Source organism: Lissotriton vulgaris, chromosome 11 (genome assembly GCF_964263255.1).
Source record: "Lissotriton vulgaris chromosome 11, aLisVul1.2, whole genome shotgun sequence".
Lineage (NCBI taxonomy): Eukaryota > Metazoa > Chordata > Amphibia > Caudata > Salamandridae > Lissotriton > Lissotriton vulgaris.
The window spans coordinates 914,847,855-914,871,923 of NC_141699.1; the positions used below are offsets into that span (position 1 = coordinate 914,847,855).

Consider the following 24,069-nt stretch of genomic DNA (forward strand, 5'->3'; position numbering starts at 1 on the left):
GTGCTTTTTAAAAAGGGTTGCGGACTCTTCCCTAGTCCTGGTACGTTCCTCCAGCAAGAATTCCAATCAGCCAGGGCCTCTCTGCGCCAACAATCGGACCCGGTCTGCCCAATCTCACGCCTCTAGCGGGATCGGCGGCCGGGGAGTCACTGTCAGCCTGACGAGCGCGCTGCACGGCTGTCAGGGGAGAGAGCGGGGGCCCGGGGAGCGCTCACTGCGCGGCTCCGGGGGCTCGGCTGAGGCAGATGGCGGTGCGAGCGAGGCGGGACAGGGGCTCGCACCGCGGGACGGGAAACAGTACCTTTGTCTTTTTGAAGGGGTCGGGTGTAGGCCGGCTCGGCGGTCCACGTCGCGGTGTCTTCCTCCCGGGGTTGGAGCGAGCGGCGGCTCGGCTCTGGCTCGGAGGTTGGCGTTGCGGCGCGGGTCGGGCAGACGGCGACACACCTCAGGTCCTGGAAAAGGGGGGCAGAGCCCCGGGTAGCAGCGTGAGGCGCACACAAGCCTCTCAGGTCACAGCAGATACTTGGCTAAGTCCGTTCTTGCGATGCTTCGCAGTTAGGCAGGCGGTAGGGACGGTGATTAGGCCAGCGAGGCTGGGCCTTACGGTGTCACCTGGTGCCGGCCAGTTAGCAGATGCGGTGCTCGGCGGGACGGGGTGCCAAGGGCCTCTTAGGAGGGGCGCAGGGATTCTTTCACGGCGCGCTCCTCTTTCCTTCAGCAGCTGTGTCGATCGGATTGATGGCTCACAGCAGCTCCTTCTTCCAGGGGGACAGGGTAGCGCCCACTGTTCCTGGGGCGCTGGTCAGGGGGCAAGTTCACAGCAAGCCCTTGGAGATCTTTGGTAAAAGTTTGGCACAAGGTGGATAAAAGCAAAGTCTTTCAGTCTTTCTTCTCCTGCTCTCCTTCAGCAGCAAGGCACCCACCACAGGCCAGTCTCTTGGGGTCAGAGTCAGTACTTCTCCTTGCAGCTTCCAGGGTCCTTCTCTTCAGGCAGAGCTTCTTCTTTGCGCAAACTGGATCTAATTTACAAGGAGCAGGGCTCCTACTTTTATACCCAGTTTCTTTTGTTCTTACAGGCCAGGGGGGCCTCTGCATAACTGTTCTCAGTCCCTGAGCACTTGTGATGGGTACTTCTGCTTCTGCAGTCAGTGTGAGGGCAGGCACATCAGCCGCTCCCCAGGGGGGCGGAGCCGGCATTGTGAAGACAGGGGCAGCTTGAGCACTTTGTTGACAAGCTTCGGTCCTTCCTGGTCCAGGTGCAGGCTGAGTCATCAGTCGCTCCCCAGGGGGGCGGAGCCAGCATTGTGGAGGCAGAGCACAGCCTGATGCATCATTCAGGGAAACTCCCACCTCCCACTAAGGTGTCATCCTGCTATTCACCCACTGTCCACACCCAGCCCTGTCACTCACACAACTCAGACAGTCAGATACACACAAGAGCAGAGGCGGGCTGAAATGGTTAAGCAAGCAAATGCTAACTTTCTAAAAGTAGCATTTGCAAACCCAGGATATTAAAATAAACTTTACTAAAAGAAATATTTTATTATTCTGAGTTCAGGCATACTAAACATGACTCTCTACCATGTTCCCTGAGCCTGCTGGGATTATAGAGTGTAATAACTTCCAGCAGCCCATTCTGGCCTAAAGGGAGCAGGTAGCCTTACAATAGTGAAAAACGAATTTGGTTGTAATTCACTACTAGGACATGCCACACACATCAGGGCTTGTCCTACCTTACACTTACACTGCACCCTGCCCTCAGGCCTACCATAGGGGTGACTAATATGAAGTTAAGGGAAGGTTTAGGGGCTGGCAAGTGTGTGCACTTGCCCAGCCAGCATGACAGTACCAGACTGCACGCAGGTTCTGCAGTGGCAGACCCTAGATACATTTTAAGGCTGCTTCTGTGGGTGGCGCAATCAGCGCTGCAGGCCCACTAGCAGTATTGGCATTTACAAGCCCTGGCACTCCTGGTGCACTTTACTAGGGACTAACAGTAAATCCAATGAACCAATCATGGACATCAATCACATGTACAATTTACAGTAGGGAGCACTTGCACTGCGGCACGGGTTGGCCGTGGCGCAGTGCCCTGAGTAGCGGACACCAGCAAAACATCTGAGGCACAACAGCAAAAAGTGGAAGGGAAACTCACGCCAAGGTGCCAGGTCTAACAAATACCGTGTCCCAGAACCAGTGAAGGTTAATTTTAAAGTTTTTTATGCAACTATTAAAATCAAATCGTACTTTTTCTGAATCATAAGAGAAGAAGAAGCAAAAAAGAAGAATCCATGTGGGAGGAGCATGACATTAGCTACAATTCACCACGCAGGAAATCAACCCAACCGTCAAGTCCCACCCAGGCAGCATGGCAGCAAGTCGTACATCCAGCAAAATAACAATCCCAACGCCCCACCCATTGCCCGCTGCCACCTATCCCCTAGTGACCTAGACATGGACCCAGACCAAAAAGGAGAAAATCAACAATAGGAATAAAATAAGGCACCATAGAAACTATAACTAGAAACTAACTTCTAACCCCCCACCCTACACGCATGCAGAGGCTACGGCCTGCCCCCCCGCCCCCCCCCAGCAGTGTGTCTGTCGCCCAATAAACCCGAAATATAGCGAGAAAGAAAAGAAAGGAAAAAGAAAAAGAAAAAGGTGTAACATCCAGATATAGAGAGGGAGAAAAGGACACCCTAATCATCGACTCTCAAAAAACAAATAGAACAGGAGGAGGATCAATTCTAGGCAGTCCCGGTCCCTCCAGCCACAGATACATCTTCCACCCCAAGCACAAATTAACCAGCAAGCAATAATGCAGATGCAGGAGTGAAATGTCAATTTGCAGCGTTAGAGTAAACTGGACGCAAAAAACAGTCCCAAACCCGGCTCAACCAGCCAAGAAGCCGATAATAAAGAAAGCAGCCTAGCCCTGGCCCGATCGTGGATACATCCCCAAATACGCTACCCGAGAGAGGCCCGCCCACTGTAAAACAAAGAGACAATATGGCCACAGGAAGAATGAGAGTGACTTAGAAACACAAAATGGCCGTCGAGAGACACCAGAAAATCCATCGACTGTAATAGGGAGTCCCTCAGAGACATGCGGAGTGTATGAGTTCTTCGATAACAAAGTCGGAGGACAGAACCCAGGAGCCGTCGATAGGGCCAGCAATGTCGTGGATAGGTCCCAAGGCACTCGCGATCATAAATCCAATAATGTAGCACTCTCCGGTGAAAGGGGAAACAAAGTATCCCAGGCGGGGTTGTCAGGCAGACGGTCTCGGGCGCCAATAGAATTGGAAGCGGGCACATCTGTCCAGCGGGCAGAAGGAAGCACTGTATCCCCATGGAACGCAGGCGGAGGCGAATGGAGGCTTTGCGGGATCAGAACGTTGCATCCCTGCCGCAGCGCAGACGCCATGTCGTCCAGTTTCCCTCCCAGTACTTGGTAGCCTTGGTGCATATCAGCACGGAAGTCGCACAGGGCAGTCAGGATGGTTCCGAGAGAAAGTGTGGGCTGTAGCCCCTGCCTCTCACTTCCCAGGGAAGGTGCTTGAAAATCGGACCCCACCTCAGGCGGGGTAGCACAGGCCACTGGCAGGGACGGGTGCTCTCCCCCACAACACGAAGCACCAAACAAAGCCATTATGGCGAAATTCCGGGGCAATCGCCAGGATAAGTGTGGCACAAGCGAGCGTCCAGGCAAGGCTTCAATAGCACCAAGTACAGTGCCAATGAGGCACACGTCGCGGAGAGGCGCCCCGCAGCAGACCAGGGTAGTGAGACGTGGGGTCAGGCAACCGTAGCCAACAAAACATGGCCGAGCGACCCTCACCGCATATCATCTGCCCCAAACAAAGGATCCGTTTCGGAAGGGTGCCTCAGCGCAGCAAGCGCTCACTTCTCACCGCCTGCTTCGACTCATCACAAGCGGCGCAGCACGGACAGTGCCTCACGAGGACCCCACCGGTGCTCGGGTCTTCAGCGCCGATCGAGTATTCTGGCCGCCAGCAGTTCTCCGGGGCACGGCAGAGAGCGACTGTGCAGGCGGGGTCCAGGGCTGCAAACAGTACCGCAGCTATCTCCGGCCGCCGGGCAGGTCGAGAGTCCGGGAAAGCACCGCTGAAATCAGCGCCGCGCCGCACTCAATCCGTTGTCAAATTTCACCAGGATATATGCCAGGATATCGGTGCGGTGGAGAAAGGCTGGTGGAGCCGGGAGCCTACAGGTCTGCTCCGGTCGCCATCTTGGCTCCTCCCAATACTTGCCGCAATGTTAATGCATCCCTATATCCAATATATTACAAAGTAGCTCTACTCCTCCCACAAGCCCCTCTCTTTCTGCTGGCTTTGTCAAGGCCTGTTATTTGCACATGATAAATAAGCCCCACTTGTAGCTTTGGTGGATCGCATATAGACCATGCAACCCTATTGGGATGTTGCGACTGACGCATTTGCGTTTGTAACCTGGGAACGAATGGGTTAGGGATATTTGAATTGTTCCTAGTATCCTATGTGAGCTACACCAGTGAGCAAGGTGGCCCATGGACTACCCCATCCGAAGAGGGCACTACCCGGAAGGGAACACAATTTGGGTCATTGTCCACAATTTGAAAAGCATCCAATGCACAAATTATCCTTGAAGCACCTTACGCAAGTCTCCACCAGCAAACATGAAGCTCAACTGCTGCCCCCATAGTGCTGAGGGGGGGGGGGCTAGCCATGTTCGTGCCATATCCGAGCCCCTTGGACGGAGAAAAAATAACTCTTCCCTGCGTAGCAGCTGGTCTGACTGGACACAGGAAACTATGACGCCTTTTCGGGATGGTCCCCTGGGACCCGGTCAGACACCAGATGGACCAGTTCCAGGGTGGAACCTACTAAACGGCCATGTACTAATAACCCTGAATGCAGCACCACTCTCCCCACTCACTGGACCAGCATGCCAGTGACCGGAGAAATATGGTGGCTGGAGGCTGATCGTGGCGACCACCATACGTGACAACCGCGCCGTTCCCGTTAAATGGACTACTTCCAGATGCCTGCCAATGCGAAGAGTCCCGCCTCCATTCCAGCGCATGCACATGGAAGGAGACGTGATCGTCCTAAAATAAGCGTTGCGCCGTTCTTCGTAAGTGGACTGCTTTCAGATGCCTGCCACTGAGAAGGGCCCCTCCTGTTTTCCAAAGAAGGTTGGTAGTCCATAGCGGTTTATTTTTAATCCAATGCCTCACTGTGCCCTGGTCCTGGAGTGGGGGCCCACCCCTCACTGTACCACGGCGAGACTGCACCCAGAGTGTGGAGCGCATACCCGTGACATCAAAGCGAACGCGACCCCGAGGATCGACGCTAGTACCAGCACCAACTTGGCAGCGGGACGCAGCCCAGAAGTGGAGCGCAGGCAAACGAGTTAAGTAATTTGTCCAGGAGCACTGTGTGCGGACGAGACCCCAACGCATAATGTATAATGTACCAAAATTAATAAATATGCCAGGAATAACCGGGGCTGGCTCAACCCCAATCTCCTTCTGAGCTCAAAGATCAGAGCCTCCCGGGGGGGGGGGGGGGGAGGGGGGAGGGTAGTGAGAGAAAGATGCATTTAAGACGTAAGCGGGCCTTGAGCAGCTAGCATGAAGCCCTGGGGTATATGGGCGCACGTATGTCTGCTGGACGGCTCCCAAAACTTGCCCTAGACTAGACATACTTATGAAAGTGGCCCGCCCGTCGAACCATTTTGTATTCAGTCACCCCTTAAATTGCATGCATGTCATGGGCAGCATAGGAGAAACCAACCCGAGCGGGTATAGTGCCAGATGGTCTCCCCACACGGACCGCAACCAAACCCCTCGTTCAACCTTGCGTGCTTCCCCAGTATTCTAAAATTGATGGAGAACGCGCAGCTCAGCTGTGGGCGGTCGAACGTGCCCAACGCTCTCCGACTTCATGCCGTGGCCCATCCCTAGTCACCCGGGGGGGCGCCCTACCCTTTCGGAAGGGCATCCGCAGCGAGCGACAATGGCCATGAATAAGCCAGAAGCCGTCACTAGCACTGAGGGGAGTCTAGCGGGTCTCAGGGCATACAGATGTATACCCTCCCTCGGCTCCCCAGCTAAACCATGGTGCCAGGCCCTGCCTCCCGACAGACTTGAAAAACAACAAGAGAGGAGTGACTACGTGAAAAGCTACTTAAACAAAATGTGCTCAAAAGAATTTATATTGTGGTGTCTATTTTTGTGTCTCTATACTGTACATATAAATGTGTGCACAAAACGTCATACACACACCCACATGCACAAGCATGAAGTACTTTATCTCTATCTCCCCTTAAAGAACTAAAACCCCCTTTGAGGAGGACACCTCCCAAGGGAACTAATATCCCAAGTATTTCGCAGGAGGGAAGGAAAAATATTTCTTTTTTGTGAAGGACCCTCACTCACCACTAGTTGGTGACATGCTTCATCATTGGGTCCCCGCTGGGGTGGCTGAATACCCCCCCCAGCGTGCTAAAACGCCTGATTACAGCGGAGTGGGATGTGGTGAGTGCAACAGTGCCCAAATTCGAGTGTGATTATAACTATGTGTGCAGAATTTAAGAAATGCAAGATTGTAGCCTTTACAAAAATCTTTAATAATGGCCAACCTGCATTGGATTAAAAACAAAGTGGATGGACTACCAAGGTTCTATGCTAGGGAACCTGAGTCCTTTAAATATAAAAAATGGTCAACATGTTTCTGCTGGTTTAATGCAATTTGCTCAGCATTCGTCAGGACCTTTCAGAGAACGTCCTCCGCTAGAGGGGCCGAAGACGATGCCGGGTAACCAGCCAGCACTCAGCCGGCGAGGCCCCTGAAGTCCTGTCCTCCCCTCCCCGGGAGGTAGACTCCAGAAGCCCCAGTCCAAACAGTAGAGGAGGGCGTCGAAGTTCCCAACGTTACAGCCTGCGGCCAAATCCACCCCCAAGCCAGAGGCTGAGAGACTACGCCTGCCTGTAAGATCTAAGGTACCTTCTTTAACCTTGGGGCGCAGGAACACTTAAGGATAAAACAAAGTACAAAGTTGGATAGGGATGTAATGTCCGCAGTCTAGCGTTTCCACCCCACGCACCCCTACATCCGCAGGCCAGGCGTGGCCTGCAGGGAGAAAATAAAAGGACGGCCGCTCTGGGTCGTCACTTCCGACAGTGTATCTGTGTCGGCCCCGTCATTGCCAGCGCTGCGCTAGCCTGCCCCTGCACAAGAGTCTCGGCTCGGCCTACCACGGCCCAGGCAGCCCAGACACCACAGATTCGACTTCTAAGGTAGGTATTTATTTTTTAATATTAGAGTACTGTTTGTTACAGCTGTTGTGGTGCAGCGGTCTGCATGTTTCATACGCCAGGTTTCCCACTCCAGACGGTGTTTTCAGTTTGCTTTTACTTTACGTCATGCAGTGCAGAGGCCTGTGTGTTCTGTGTATTTGTGACACTTGCAGCCTGCACTGCGACCCATTTGTTTTGCTGGTTCCACCTGCGAGTGAGAAGGAAATAGGAATCGGTCCTTTTAACTACCAAGATGTGGGGACCGCCTCTGCCCTCAAGTGGTGTTTTCACCAATAAAAAACACCTTCTGCCAATTTCCCTGTGTGTCCAGGGGTTTACTGGCAACAATTGAAATCATGCCAAGATAACTCTCGCAAATAATGTTCCTGCTGGACTTCCCCAAATCCCACCTGTCCCCCCTTAAATCTGTTTTTCATTCAGCAGCTCGTTTCATTTATGGGGCCAAAAGAAGCGACCACATCAAACCGATCTTATCCACCCTCCGCTGGCTTCCAATCGAGGCTAGAGCTATCTACAAAACTGCTTGTATCATCCACAAAGCCTTGCACTCCTCCTCTCCTCGCTACCCGGCGAATAAACTGAAACTCTCTGGAGGCTCTAGACCATCACGTAATGCGGAAAAGCTTCTGCTTGAACCTCCCACTTTCAAGAAGGAAAGAACAATGGCACAATCCTTTTCAGGCAACGCGGTGAGAATCTGGAACTCCCTTCCGCCGCAGCTCCGGATCACCACCTCCTCCCAGACCTTCAAAACGAACCTCAAAGCTCTCCTCCTTCAAAGACACTTCCAAATCTAATCCATGCCCTCTCTATTTTCTGAAGGAAGCCCTTCCACTATAGAAAAATTCTACTGTACATGACTATGGAAGTGTCTTCCCAGTGTGTTCTTGTGGTTTGAGAGTCTACCATTTATTGCGGTATTATCTTTCTACCTGTGTTTGGTACTCGTGTGTAACATGCACCCGTCACTTTTTCTTGTAACACACTGTTTCCTACCTCTTACATTTGTTTATTTCCGATACCTGCACAAGTGCCACCATGGCCTACGTAACGTTTGTTCGTGTGCTTGAGGGCCCTCCATATATTGCAGTATTATACCTCTTTGACTTTATACGCTTTTGTAACCTGCACACGTCACTTTTTCCTCCTGTAATGAACCGTTTGCTACCTCTTGTATTTTGTTGTTTCACGATTGTCACTTTTGTAATGCACCGTTTGCTACCTCTTGTATTTTGTTGGCTCACGACTGTCACTATTGCTTCATTTAATGTAAAGTTTGCTTTTGTATTTTGTTCACATGTAATGTTCTCATGTATCAGTTCTGTTCCTATTGTGAAGCGCTCTGACACCTTCGGGTAAAGTCTGCGCTATATAAAAATGCACAAATAAATAAATACATAAATAAATAGTGGCCGTTTTCACCCATCCTGAAATAGCACAGAGGGTTAATATGCCTGCTGCAAAGAACGTGTACATGCAGATCACTAAAGTGCATTTTATGTGGGTAGCTCAGTGGGTTACTGCTTTTGTCACAGAGATCTTTTAGTTACTTTCAGTTCATACATTACAATCCTAATACAACACAATTACTTATGAACTGCAATGAAGGGCATGTAGTCAAACTGCATATTAGGTTAGAATTTCATTATCCTAATGTTGCTAAAAGGTTTAGTTTGGGTAAAAATACACTGTTTTTAGGACAGTCAACCACTGTGGTATATTTTAAATCCCGAGTTTGTGCTTCACCAGACCAAACACTCTTAAAATATACTACCCACTAGTATGAATGACATGTGATTCTACAACTTGTAATCCTCATTGTTTTATGTAATATTTCCTTTAGACTGATTTACACAAGTATGATTCACTGTCTCTCTATAAATGTGTGCATGATGTTAAGTGCTCTGACACCCTACACTAGTATGAAATAACAATAGTATAAAATAATGAAACACATGAAAGCGAGAGATTAGTGCCCTTCCATTTCAGGTGTAACTTTTGACATTTATCTGTTTCCATGGATTTCATTACTTGATTATACTCGCGTAAAAGTGTCGCACTTAGGTGGTTGAATGTCACTCATAAGTACGCTGACACCATGAAAAGGTCACAATTAAGCAATCTCGAACCTTGCCAGTTTATGCTCCAAGTTGGCAGGTATCGTATGTGAATGTGTCAGTCTATCGTTCCCTCAGTGCCTAAAACTGAATGTGTCCGTCTGAAATGAAATTGATGCTTAAGCAAAGCCCTCCAATATCTTCCGGTCGAGTTCCCATATTATACTGTAAGAATAAACACTGTCCGCCAACGCTAGTATAAAATGGCGAGCAGTATTTGTTTTTCTGGGCATGCGCAGAATAGATTAAATAAGCAACGCATGTAGTTCTACGCATGCGCAGCAGGTTTCAAATCGCAGACCTGCCACTGGTTCTACTCACCCTGCTGACAGTTCCTTGCTTTTAGAGCATGCGTACTATAATGTTAGCTCAGCTTACGTCACCTCGTTTACTAGAGCGAAGGTTGTAATGTCCCTCCGAGAACTATAGAGTTTTTACCTTGCATGTTATCCTGCCCAGGGTCACTGTAAAACAGATCGGAAGAACGACCCATTTGAGGGTTTATAAAAAATGTCGATGCTGGATACAGATGAGGTGAGTGTTCTGTACATAGGCCAGGGTCAGGTGACCACCCTGACGTTGACTTGTGGGGGCGGAGACTGCCTCTTTAATCTGCTGGTTGATGACAGCCCGATATTAAGATGAACTCATGCCAGTTTTTGCATATTTTTAGTCATGTACAGTCCATCACTGCCGATTTCATCTCCTATTTTATATAAATGCCAACGGACTCGATCCAGGCGGGTGTCTCTGCTTTGTTAGGAAACATGACTTTAATGTAGTTATCTTCCCGGCTAAATTCGCTTCTGTTTCAATGTTCAATGTCAAGAGGAAATATACAGTCTCACGATTTCTTTTTAACGAGCTCCTTCTTTATTGTTTCGAAATGTTAGCATTCAGCACCCTCCCCAACACACGTTAGGAGAACTGTTCTGTTGTCTTTAACATGCCAGTGGCACTACTAATTAGGTTTTTGTTATCTATCCTTAAATGCACATAGATTCCATTGCTAGAACTCGAAAACAAATACTCTGGTAGTCCATGAATTAGCGTACGGTCCAATCGACTCCTGATTTTACATCAAGGGCCGGAGGCCAATATTATGCATACACCTTTATTACCACTCAAGCAGCAGCAACAAAAACAAGCATTTGCAATGCAACAGGGCTCGCATTAGTAAAGTTAGAGGTATTAGTATTGTAAATGACACATTTTTTATTTATGTTTTTGTTTTGAAAATAGCTAAATTAATAACTTTGTCATTTATAATGCCAATAGTGTTAACTTTTGCAAACGTGACACCTATAGCATTTGTAATGTACTATGTGTTGTATTTACATGACTTAGATGTATTAATATGAAAAATAACAATGGGTTGTATTTTTTTCAATATTTAATACTTAAATAAAAGTTATTGTAATTTATAATGGCAATAGCTTAAACTTTTGCAAATAACTTTTTGGAAGATTATGTTTAGTTTATTTTATTGTGATGAAAATACAAGAACAGAAGTGAAATATTAAAAAAATGTTTGTGACATTTGTAATAAAGTTTGAAACACTGAGAGAACATATTTGAATCAGTTGTTGTTGAATGGTTGCATAGATTGATGCTGTGGTGGCTCTGAGTGATGCTGTGGCGTTCAGTGATGCTCTGGTAGCGCATAGTGATATTGTGGTGCCCCTGAGTAATGCTGTGGTGATGCGATGGATAGTGAGGGCGATAGATAGATAGAGGGAGGGCGAAAGATAAATAGAGGGAGGGCAAAAAAGATAGAGGGAGGGCGAAAGATAGATAGAGGGAGGGCGAAAGATAGATAGAGGGAGGGCGAAAGATAGATAGAGGGAGGGCAAAAGAGAGATAGAGGGAGGGCGAAAGATAGAGGGAGGGCGAGAGAGAGGCAGGGCAAGGGATGGAGTGTGGGCGAGGGATGGAGTGTGGGCAAGGGATGGAGTGTGGGGCGGGGGAGGGATGGAGTGTGGGGCGGGGGAGGGATGGAGTGTGGGGCGGGTGAGGGATGGAGTGTGGGGTGGGGGAGGGATGGAGTGTAGAGCGGGGATGGTTGGATGGAGTGCGGGGATGGATGGATGGAGGTGGGATGGATGGATGAAGCGGTGGTGTGGAGTTGAGCTGTGGTGTGGACTTGAGCTGTGGTGTGGAGTTGAGCGGTGGCGAGGAGTTGAGCGGTGGCGAGGAGTTGAGCGGTGGTGAGGAGTTGAGCGGTGGTGAGGAGTTGAGCGGTGGTGAGGAGTTGAGCGGTGGTGTGGAGTTGAGCGGTGGTGTGAAGCCATAAAAGCACTTCTTCCATAGCAATAGGCGCAGGCAAACTATTATTGTGCGTGACGTGTTACCACAAAGGTAACAAATTTGAAATGTGGCTCAGCGTCAGGGCTGGATTAGTATATCATTGCGTCATATTGGGTATACAAATAAGCAGTACGGCATTTATTTTCATAGTTTTATAATGCACTAGTAACGGCAAATGAACTGTGTGCACATTACACACGTGTTTTTTAATATGGTGTGATAACGGCAAATGAACTGCGTGCACATTACGCACATGTGTTTTTTAATATGGTGTGATAACAGCAAATGAACTGCGTGCACATTACGCACATGTGTTTTTTAATACCACACGCATGCTGTGCTAGCAATTTAGCACAACATGCTCCTAACATATTGAGCAAAAGGGTTAAAGGCAACTTTATATACAAATGTTACTGAAGCGCTAGTAAAGGGAAATCAATCACCAATATGGCGCTAGCTGGACGCGCCACATTGACTGTCTCGATGTATTTAAAAAGAGCGAAAGCTGAAGGGTGAGGCAACTTTATAGACAAAATGCTATTAACAATGCAAACTATAGGGCTCACCACAGAAAAGCTACATATAAAATGCTAAGAAACGGATAACTAGTAGATTATTGCAGCATAATGGGCATACAAATAAGCATTACAGCATTCATTTTATGGTTGATAATGCACAAATAACGGCAAACGAACTGCGTGTATATTACGCACATGTGCTTTTTAATATCACATGCATGCTGCGCTAGTAATTTAGCACAAAATGCTTTTAACAACATATAAAGCAGAAGGCTTAAAGGCAACTTTATATGCAAAATGCCATTACCGATGCAGAGAAAAAGACGTTCTATAGAAGCACTTCTTTTGTAGCAATGGAAGCCAGCCTAACTCAATTATCGTGCGCTAGGTGTTACAAGGATAGGAACAAATGGGACATGTGGCGAGGCGCCAGGGTAACTTAACTGTTAGCGTTGAGGTGCTATCAGGAAGGAAATAAATGACCAATATGGCGCTAGTTGTATGCGCACATTGTCTGCCTTGGTGTATTTCAAATAACTAAAGCTAAAGACTGCAAACGCGCTAGCAAAGCTGCATACATAGCTAGATCGTAAATTTAGTCAATGTATTTTAAACCTGTTAAAGCCGAAAAGTGCAAATACGGCAGCTAGCTTACATAGGTAAAAAGCAACTTTAGCTAATGCAATTTTAATCATCGAAAATGTACAGCTGAAAAAGTGCGCGTTCACAGATTGATGTGCAACATTGTCTGCGTCCATATATTTTCAACTAAAATTTGTAAAAATGCTTAATAACGCATGTATGCCAAAGCACAAGGCCTGGCACAGAAGCAGTTTTTGTGTAGCAATGGGCGTCAGGCTAACATAAGCATTCTGCATGAGTGTTATCAAGAAGGGCAAATATTAGAAATGTGTCGGGCCATAGCAATTTAAGTGCTATGTTTTGAGGCGCTAAGAAAGAGAAACAAATCACCTATATGGCGCTAGCTGGATGCACAACATTGACTGCCTTGATGTATTTTAAAACAGCTAAAGCTGAAGGGTGAGGTAATTTTAAGGGCAAAATGCTATTAACAATGAGAATTGTAAGCTAGATCGCAACTTTAGCTAATGCAATTTTAAGCATTGAAAATGTACATCTGAAAAATTGCGCGTTTAATTTGAAATGTGGCTGAGCGTCAGGACTGGATTAGTATATCATTGCGTCAGCATTTTTGTAAATAGTTTTATAATGCACTGGTACGGCAAATGAACTGCGTGCACATTACGCACGTGTTTTTTAATATGCTGTGATAACGGCAAATTAACTGCATGCACATTATGCACATGTGTTTTTTAAGACCACACACATGCTGTGCTTGCAATTTAGCACAAAATGCTCCTAACAACATATAGAGCAGAAAGGTTAAAGGCAACTTTATATACAAAATGACATTACGGATGCAGAGGAGAAGGCCTTCCTTAAAAGCACTTCTTTTGTAGCAATGGGCGCCAGCCTAACTCAATTATTGTGCGCGTGGTGTTACCAGAAAAAGAGCAATTGGACACGTGGCGAGGCACCAGGGTTTCTTATGTGTTAGTGTTGAGGACAAAAGAAGACGTCTAAAGCATGTTGTTTATGTATTTATGAACAACGCAAGATTTCACAAACAAGAAAAAGTGAAGAACAAGCTCCTGGCATTGCTGTGGGGAGGGGGAGAAATGCACGGCCGTGAAAGTGGCTCTCGGGGCGCATTCCTTTGAAGTGTCTGGTCTGATGCAATCATGCGAGGCAGGATGGTTAGGAAGCAAATGGCTAGGGAGGGAGGCTGAGGCTTTGATGTGGGGAGTCACAAGTGAAGTGAATATTTAGGGGAGGAGAACTGGCAGGCTGATAGGCAGAAGGCTCAGGCAAGCTCGTGCATGAGGCGGCGTGCACTTCCCAAAATCCTCTGAGAGCCCTTGTCCTTAAGAAATGGTTTGACGGCATTAGGGCTCGTTTCCTATTCCTGCGGAATAGGAAAGGACGAACCCTAAAATTAGAATCAGAACACATGAACACTTTTAGAACGCTGACCATGTATAAACCCATAGAATCTGCAGCCATCTTCCTCTTTTGTTGCTGCTCAGGCTTGAGATAAGTCCTTTTTAAATAACTGTCCTTTTTTTAAATAACTGTCCTTCTGTAAAAGGGATGAAATTTAGATGATTCATGACAATTTATTTAATTTAAAAAAATGTTTTAGATGTCAATGTTTAAGGATAATATTTACAAATTAATTGTTTTGAATGTACTAGACAAAGTCGTAGAAAATTAATTTGTAATTATGTGATTGTGATATTTTTAAAAAGGAATCTATATGTTCAAATGATTTTAGTCTTGAACTAAAAAGGATGTTTGGTATTTATTATTTAAAAATTTGGGCTGAGTTTTGTAAAAAGTCTTTCTCTGGGTCTACTGTAGGGACATGCGGGAGACTCCTGATTTTCAAAGCCAAAAATGGCTTTCGTTTGTCTCGAGCCTGAATTTGCCTCTGCTTCAATGGAAGTCAATGCTTTAAATACGTTTACTCAGTTCTGTTTTTTTTTTTAAAACCTCCCACTTTGCTCTTCAAAAATGTTGGTATGTATGAATTAGTACTGTAGAGGAAAAGTGTCTTTGTGTAATGTAACTGGGGCTCATGTAAAGCCTTCCACGACCTTTGGGTTGAGTTTGTACTATATAATCGCAAAGAGTGGTGTCGCAAAGGACGCAGTCATGAAAAACAGAGACTATGCTGCTTTCTCCCACTGAAAGACCTGAACAATGTTTTTGCCACCTTCCTATGACCTGGTCTTTTTTCTGCAAAGATAGGTCTTCTACCATGATGCATGGTCTGTTCCTGTGGATGCCTAACTTCCTGCCCATGATGAATGTGGGTGGAGATCGCACTCGGTTAAACTGATTATCTGTTTAGTGTGGTATGTGTGCTGTGCTGAATTACTGCCTGCTAAACAGTTATGTAAGTGGCCTAACCCCAAGAAATGGCGGTTAGGACTTCAGCAAGCAACAACAGTGATGCTTTAAATCATTCAGTAATATTTAATTCATATTCATCATGACATTTTCACATTTTTCAAAATTAATTACAATTTTCAACAATACATCATTGTAAATATATTACATTTCAGAGGTTTTTGATGTAACTATACATAAAAGAAACCACAAGCTTTGAGTACCCAATGCATTTTGGGACGCAGGGTCCCTTCATCAGGGGTTCCTGTAAGAAAAAGGAAACTATTTATCCGATGCCTGTGCAGGTTCATTATACAGAAAAAACTACAACGATGCACAAATTTACTGAAATAAAGACAGCATTATTCAAAGCGCTATCTGACTTTGTGTGCTCAACATATGACACTACTCCACTTAACATTTTCACCATCAGTGTTCTGAGACCAACATTATAACGATCGAGAGCAATGATAATTGAATCGCTCACCTTGAAAAACACAAAAACTTCTGGTGATTTTGTGGCAACTTTTATCTTTTTATAAACTGTGGCCTGCAATCTGGATGTTAACAAATATGCGGTCAGACTATGCTGTTCAAAATATTGCAAAAAAAACGTGCGATGCTCTTTTCACAAATAAATGTGCGGCTTACCTATTGAACGAATGGACGATTTACAGGTACTTAACCTGTTGGAAAATTAAGTGAAAACAAAGGGCCACAATATTGTTCGTATTCAAACTAATACGCGACTAGAACGAACAATGAGTTTGTAACAAGCCGAGTGCTCACCTCTTTTACCGAGTCACGTTAACCGACGGCTACGATGAAGTTCGGATAGCAGCCTCTGTGAAATACGAAGAATATACGTGTCAAAAACGATACTTATCGACCGTTATCTACGGCAAACTACCAATTGCGTTTACAAATCCGCTTACCGATACCGCCATCTGTTTACTCGTGAAACGCTTGACCATTCAATTTCGGAAGGGTGGATACACTTTCGTTTGAAACTCGGCGACTATTTACTAGCGTGGTGAGAAGTGAACACAAATGACGGACTCACTGCTTAGTGCGTTTTTTCATTGACAGAGCCAAAACTTTATTCAGTAGGCTCACATACAGCTCCAAGAAACTCATGGTGACAGTGCTCTCAACAAATGCCCATTAACATAACATTAACATAACATAACATCGCGAACAAGCTAATATTTAATACAAACAATATGAATCACCAAGTGAAACCGAACATCGTCATAAAAGTGACTGTACGCGCTAGGCAAGCCTGACTATGAGTTAATGCAAGGGTTTTTTTGGCACAATGTCCATCACGCTTTTGTTTGCAAACATAGTGACTCTTTTCTAGAAACAAACACATTGTGTCACCGCTATTCAAAATCCACATAGCTGAAAATGTCCAATGTCGAAATAGAAACAATACTGGCAGTGATGTAAACATTCCTAGAGATACACGGTGGAGTTATATAGACATTAGACACCAGTCAAAATCACCAATATTACAATTGTGAAGTGAAGAAATGAAAATAATGTAAACAAAATAGCAATATAAACAAAGCAATACGAACAATAAAACGAATATAACCATTCGTAAAGGTTTTAGTTGGCCATTTGTGAATGTATCAGATGTTATGGAGTGTATGTCTATATATTCTACTGTGAAAATAGGGACCACTGGTGGGGGAACGACCAGCTTTTGGATATAGAAACCATGCAATCCTTATCATAGAAAACAGCTCATTTCAATTTTGTCATTGAGCCTAAATGGCATTAGGGTTCTGAGTTTCTTGATCCAGAAGACTTCTCTCTGGAGAAGGATCTTCGAGTTGTCCAAGCCCGGTTTCTTTGGTACTTGTTCAAGGATTTGAAATTTAAGTTGGGCTATTGAATGACGTTGTTCTATCCAGTGAAGAGCCAATGATGATGTGAGGTTTTTGTTCCAAATTCGACTCTTATGTTCAGAGAGACGCGTTTTGATTTTGCGGGTTTTCTTCCCTACATACAACAAGCCGCATGGGCATTTAATCATGTACACCAAGTGTTCTGAGTCGCAGTTAGTGGTGTGGTGTAATTTGATGCTCTCACCCGTTCTGGGGTGCGATAAAGTATTCCCTGGAATAACATTATTGCAATTTTTGCAATTCCAACACTTGAGTGTACCCCGTGGTTGTTCATCTCCATTGGATTTCTTGAGTTTGCGCCAAGTCAATATTTCTTTCAGGTTTTGCGCCCTTTTATAGGCGAACAAGGGTTTTTCACGAAACAGATCTCCAAACTCGCTTTTAGCTTCTAGTACATCCCACCTTTTTATGATTATGTTCTTGATGTCTCTAGATGCAGAAGAGAATTTAGAAACAAACACCATTCTTTGTGTGCTCTTTTTTTGTTTCTTTTCAAGTAGTGTCATTCGAGGTAAAGCCTTGACTATTGAAATTTGTTTGTCTAGATTTGTTTTTGGATATCCTCGTTCAATATACCGCAATTTTTGCTCTTAAAGTGTGTTGTTGCAAATTTCCTCTTCTGACGATATTCTTTTAATGCGCATAAATTGAGACACAGGCAGATTCTGAATCAAATTTTTAGGATGAAAACTATGAAATTGTAGTGCATTGTTTTTGTCTGTTGGCTTTTTAAACAGCTGTGTTTGAATTTGGTTGTCCTTGAGATCAACTAATACATCCAGAAAGGATATAGCTTTATCACTGATAGTGTAAGTGAATGGAATTCTTGGACCCACTAAGTTGAGACTTTTAATGTTGTTGATTAGAGCTGTTTCTGTGTTATTCCAAATTAAAAAAAATGTTGTCAATGTACCCTCTGAAGTATACCAAACCAGCTTTCCAAGTCGGGTCTGTCAATATGAAATCATGTTCAAATTTCGCCATGTACGTGTTTGCGTACATGGGTGCTCCTGGAAAGCCCATGGAAGTACCATTGAGTTGGCAGAAGAATTTGCCTTGCCATTCAAAGTAACTGTTTGTCAAGCAGAAATCGAGTATCTGAAGGATGAAAACTTTCAGGGAGTCTGGTATATTTTCTTGTAAGAGAGCCCATTCAACTGCTTCCAACCCGGCAACGTGTGAAATTGAGGTGTATAGAGCGATTACGTCTATTGTGCATAGAATCAAGGTATCTGTTGGTTCAATGAATATTTCGGCCAAACTTCTTAGAAAATCTGCGGTGTCTTCACTGTAAGTAGACCATCTTTGAATGAAGGGTTGTAAGTGATGATCAATGAATACTCCCGGGTGCTCAAAGATTGATTGACAGCCTGAAACAATTGGTCTGAATGGAGGGTGGGTGAGATTTTTGTGAATTTTAGGTAAAAAATAAATCCTGGGTCTCCTAGGAAATGTTCCTAACAGATAACCTTTTGTTTTAGTGTCTATCCAACACTTTTTCAGCCTGATCTAATATTTTACTGAATGTGTCCGAAATTTCCGTGGTGGGGTCGTTGTTCAATAATCCATATGTAGTTTCATCCATTACATGTTCTGTGCCTTTTTGAAGGTAAAAGTCAGCATCCATAATCACAAGTCCTCCTCCTTTGTCTGCCTTCTGGAAGATTAGAGTGTCATCTTGAGACATTTGTTGCAGAGCACTGTACTCAGCTCGTGTCAAATTATTTGCGTTTGAATTGTATCTTTTGCAAATCTGTTTTAACCAAGGTTTTGAATGTATCGAGAGTCTTGTGTGATACAGGAGCCTGAAATGTGCTTTTAGGTTTGAAATTCGATTGCAGATCTTCTCCCACTTGTGGTGGGCAGATATTCGTGAAGAAATGTCTTAAACGTAGTAATCTCATGAATTTAAAGAAAGATACTTTAGTTTCAAGTTCAGTAGTATGATATGTACTGACAAATGATGTGCCTTTATTGAGAAGGTCTTCTTCAAATTGACTGAGTTTTTTTGTGCGAGATGTTGACTTTGAGATTTTCCTTCGGCTCCTCAGCCCTTTCTTTTTCTCTTTGTCTTTTTCCTTTTCCTCTTCTTGTCTTCTTTCGGTTTGCTTTGATGTAGTTGCATCCGGAGGTCTGGTTTGTTCTACTCCTTTCTCTAAAAAATTAGAAGAAGAAGAAGAAGAACTTCCATTTGATCCTGTTCCTGTGGCTTCTTTAGCCTGTCCTGTTGTTTTGGTCTTCAATGACTGACTAGCTGGTGGTCTAGAAATATCCGTATCTTTATCCGAAATGACGCTCTCGTCTGAAGAGGCAGGTTGAGTTTTCTTTTGTGTGTAACGTCTCTGGGCATATACCTCTGCCCATGTATATGCTTCATTTAATTTATAATCAATTGTATCTCTTTTAAACTTCCGTAGTTTTGTTTCCTGAAGTTCTTTGCCATATTTATCAAGACACTCATCAAGTTCTTGTAAGAATTTAGTCCAAGGTTCCTCTTCCATGTGTTTGGACAACTCATTTTTGATATGATAGATTTCTTCCTCCAAATCTGTGATAGTTTTGGACAATTCTTCAATGAGAAGTAAAATAAGATCTAAAGAGCACTTATTTAAAATACAGTACAATTTCTCCATGAATTTCTGGTTGTTGTTCAGTCTAAATAGCATTGGTCTGATTGCTAGCCTTAGCCCACGTGTGATCCGCCTAACACGATGGTATTGTATAAGTGTTGAAGCATGAAGTCTCTGATTTAGTTCACGCCTAGTCAAATATTCCAATTGACGTAATTGTTGTGTTACAGAACCGCTTTGGGCATCAAACGTTTTTGCTTCCTTGATCAATTTATAGATATCATTGGCTTCCTCTGTAGTGTACGCTTTAGTAAATGCACGGTTTTCGGTAATGCTTGCAATTGATTCAAACAACATTTTTGTACGATTAAACAGTTGGTGCAGACTTCCACGTGTGAGCAGAGACGTTAAATGATGAATGTGGGTGGAGATCGCACTCGGTTAAACTGATTAACTGTTTAGTGTGGTATGTGTGCTGTGCTGAATTACTGCCTGCTAAATAGTTATGTAAACAATGTAAGTGGCCTAACCCCAAGAAATGATTCAGAAAAGGGGGTGGTGATGAACAGAGTGTCTGAATTAAGCAGACCACTCTTACCCGGTCCAAAGATCAGGGCTTGATCCATCACCGTTTTTTAGCTCACTGCACCATCCCAGCTCAGAACTTGGCTATATGCAAATTAGTCTGACCCTGGCCCAGTGCATCATGGGAACAGGGCAGACCAAAATACCAAGCCAATTCTTATACTGGGAAGGAAACAAGCTACCGGGGACCGGTTTCTGGCATTTCAGCCGTCTTCGGCCCGGCTTGCTTGAATCCTGATGGTGCAATGAGCAAGGGACTCACATCTGAGTATACCCTTCCACGCTTATGATGGACAAAAATGATTCAGAAAAGGGGGTGGTGATGAACAGAGTGTCTGAATTAAGCAGACCACTCTTACCCAGTCCAAAGATCAGGGCTTGATCCATCACCGTTTTTTAGCTCACTGCACCATCCCATCTCAGAACTTGGCTATGTGCAAATTAGTCTGACCCTGGCCCAGTGCATCATGGGAACAGGGCAGACCAAACTACCAAGCCAATTCTTATAATGGGAAGGAAACAAGCTACCGGGGACCGGTTTCTGGCATTTCAGCCGTCTTCGGCCCGGCTTGCTTGAATCCTGATGGTGCAATGAGCAAGCGACTCACATCTGAGTATACCCTTCCACGCCTATGGTGGACAAAAATGATTCAGAAAAGGGGGTGGTGATGAACAGAGTGTCTAAATTAAGCAGACCACTCTTACCCAGTCCAAAGATCAGGGCTTGATCCATCACCGTTTTTTAGCTCACTGCACCATCCCAGCTCAGAACTTGGCTATATGCAAATTAGTCTGACCCTGGCCCAGTGCATCATGGGAACAGGGCAGACCAAACTACCAAGCCAATTCTTATACTGGGAAGGAAACAAGCTACCGGGGACCGGTTTCTGGCATTTCAGCCGTCTTCGGCCCGGCTTGCTTTAATCCTGATGGTGCAATGAGCAAGGGACTCACATCTGAGTATACCCTTCCACGCTTATGGTGGACAAAAATGATTCAGAAAAGGGGGTGGTGATGAACAGAGTGTCTGAATTAAGCAGACCACTCTTACCCAGTCCAAAGATCAGGGCTTGATCCATCACCGTTTTATAGCTCACTGCACCATCCCAGCTCAGAACTTGGCTATATGCAAATTAGTCTGACCCTGGCCCAGTGCATCATGGGAACAGGGCAGACCAAACTACCAAGCCAATTCTTATACTGGGAAGGAAACAAGCTACTGAGGACCGGTTTCTGGCATTTCAGCCGTCTTCGGCCCGGCTTGCTTGAATCCTGATGGTGCAATGAGCTCTCACTGCTCCATTTTGGTGAAGAATTGGCTTGGTAGTTTAGTCTGCCCTGTTCCCATGATGCACTGGGCCAGGGACAGACTGATTTGCATATAGCCAGGTTCTGAGCTGGGATGGGGCAGTGAGATAAATAACGGTGATGGATCAAGCCCTGATCTTTGGACTGGGTAAGAGTGGTCTGCTTAATTCAGACACTCTGTTCATCACCACCCCCTTTTCTGAATCATTTTTGGCCACTATAGGTGTGGCAGGGTATACTCAGACATGAGTCCCTTTCTCACTGCTCCATCAGGATTCAAGCAAGCCGGGCCGAAGACGGCTGAAATGCCAGAAACCGGTCCCCGGTAGCTTGTCTCCTTTCTGGTGAAGAATTGGCTTGGTAGTTTAGTCTGCCCTGTTCCCATGATGCACTGGGCCAGGGACAGACTGATTTGCATATAGCTAGGTTCTGAGCTGGGATGGGGCAGTGAGATAAATAACGGTGATGGATCAAGCCCTGATCTTTGGACTGGGTAAGAGTGGTCTGCTTAATTCAGACACTCTGTTCATCACCACCCCCTTTTCTGAATCGTTTTTGACCACTATAGGTGTGGCAGGGTATACTCAGACATGAGTCCCTTTCTCACTGCTCCATCAGGATTCAAGCAAGCCGGGCCAAAGACGGCTGAAATGCCAGAAACCGGTCCCCGGTAGCTTGTCTCCTTTCTGGTGAAGAATTGGCTTGGTAGTTTAGTCTGCCCTGTTCCCATGATGCACTGGGCCAGGGACAGACTGATTTGCATATAGCCAGGTTCTGAGCTGGGATGGGGCAGTGAGATAAATAACGGTGATGGATCAAGCCCTGATCTTTGGACTGGGTAAGAGTGGTCTGCTTAATTCAGACACTCTGTTCATCACCACCCCCTTTTCTGAATCGTTTTTGGCCACTATAGGTGTGGCAGGGTATACTCAGACATGAGTCCCTTTCTCACTGCTCCATCAGGATTCAAGCAAGCCGGGCCGAAGATGGCTGAAATGCCAGAAACCGGTCCCCGGTAGCTTGTCTCCTTTCTGGTGAAGAATTGGCTTGGTAGTTTAGTCTGCCCTGTTCCCATGATGCACTGGGCCAGGGACAGACTGATTTGCATATAGCCAGGTTCTGAGCTGGGATGGGGCAGTGAGATAAATAACGGTGATGGATCAAGCCCTGATCTTTGGACTGGGTAAGAGTGGTCTGCTTAATTCAGACACTCTGTTCATCACCACCCCCTTTTCTGAAACGTTTTTGGCCACTATAGGTGTGGCAGGGTATACTCAGACATGAGTCCCTTTCTCACTGCTCCATCAGGATTCAAGCAAGCCGGGCCGAAGACGGCTGAAATGCCAGAAACCGGTCCCCGGTAGCTTGTCTCCTTTCTGGTGAAGAATTGGCTTGGTAGTTTAGTCTGCCCTGTTCCCATGATGCACTGGGCCAGGGACAGACTGATTTGCATATAGCCAGGTTCTGAGTTGGGATGGGGCAGTGAGATAAATAACGGTGATGGATCAAGCCCTGATCTTTGGACTGGGTAAGAGTGGTCTGCTTAATTCAGACACTCTGTTCATCACCACCCCCTTTTCTGAATCGTTTTTGGCCACTATAGGTGTGGCAGGGTATACTCAGACATGAGTCCCTTTCTCACTGCTCCATCAGGATTCAAGCAAGCCGGGCCGAAGACGGCTGAAATGCCAGAAACCGGTCCCCGGTAGCTTGTCTCCTTTCTGGTGAAGAATTGGCTTGGTAGTTTAGTCTGCCCTGTTCCCATGATGCTCTGGGCCAGGGACAGACTGATTTGCATATAGCCAGGTTCTGAGCTGGGATGGGGCAGTGGGATAAATAACGGTGATGGATCAAGCCCTGATCTTTGGACTGGGTAAGAGTGGTCTGCTTAATTCAGACACTCTGTTCATCACCACCCCCCCCCCTTTTCTGAATCGTAACCCCAAGAAATGGTGGTTAGGACTTCAGCACGCAACAACAGTGATGCTTTAAATCATTCAGTAATATTTAATTCATATTCATCATGACATTTTCACATTTTTCAAAATGAATTACAATTTTCAACAATACATCATTGTATATATATATTACATTTCAGAGGTTTTTGATGTAACTATACATAAAAGAAACCACAAGCTTTGAGCATCCAATGCATTTCGGGACACAAGGTCCCTTCATCAGGGGTTCCTGTAAGAAAAAGGAAACTATTTATCCGATGCCTGTGCAGGTTCATTATACAGAAAAAACTAAAACGATGCACAAATTTACTGAAATAAAGACAGCATTATTCAAAGCGCTATCTGACTTTGTGTGCTCAACATATGACACTACTCCACTTAACATTTTCACCATCAGTGTTCTGCGACCAACATTATAACGATCGCGAGCAATGAAATTGAATCGCTCACCTTGAAAAACACAAAAACTTCTGGTGATTTTGTGGCAACT

General features: G+C 45.4%; 1 protein-coding gene across 2 annotated transcripts in view; it reads left to right on the plus strand.

Moving 5' to 3' along the window:
• The first annotated feature begins 9,833 nt into the window (after positions 1–9,833).
• The window catches only part of LOC147683683 (uncharacterized), a 123,920-nt gene continuing 109,684 nt past the window's right edge, over positions 9,834–24,069 (plus strand). For both annotated transcript variants that reach the window (XM_086944071.1, XM_086944070.1), the window contains exon 1: positions 9,834–9,978. In XM_086944071.1, coding sequence (XP_086800197.1) covers positions 9,955–9,978 — 24 coding nt within the window. In that variant the 5' untranslated portion in view covers positions 9,834–9,954. The remainder of the gene's footprint in view (positions 9,979–24,069) is intronic.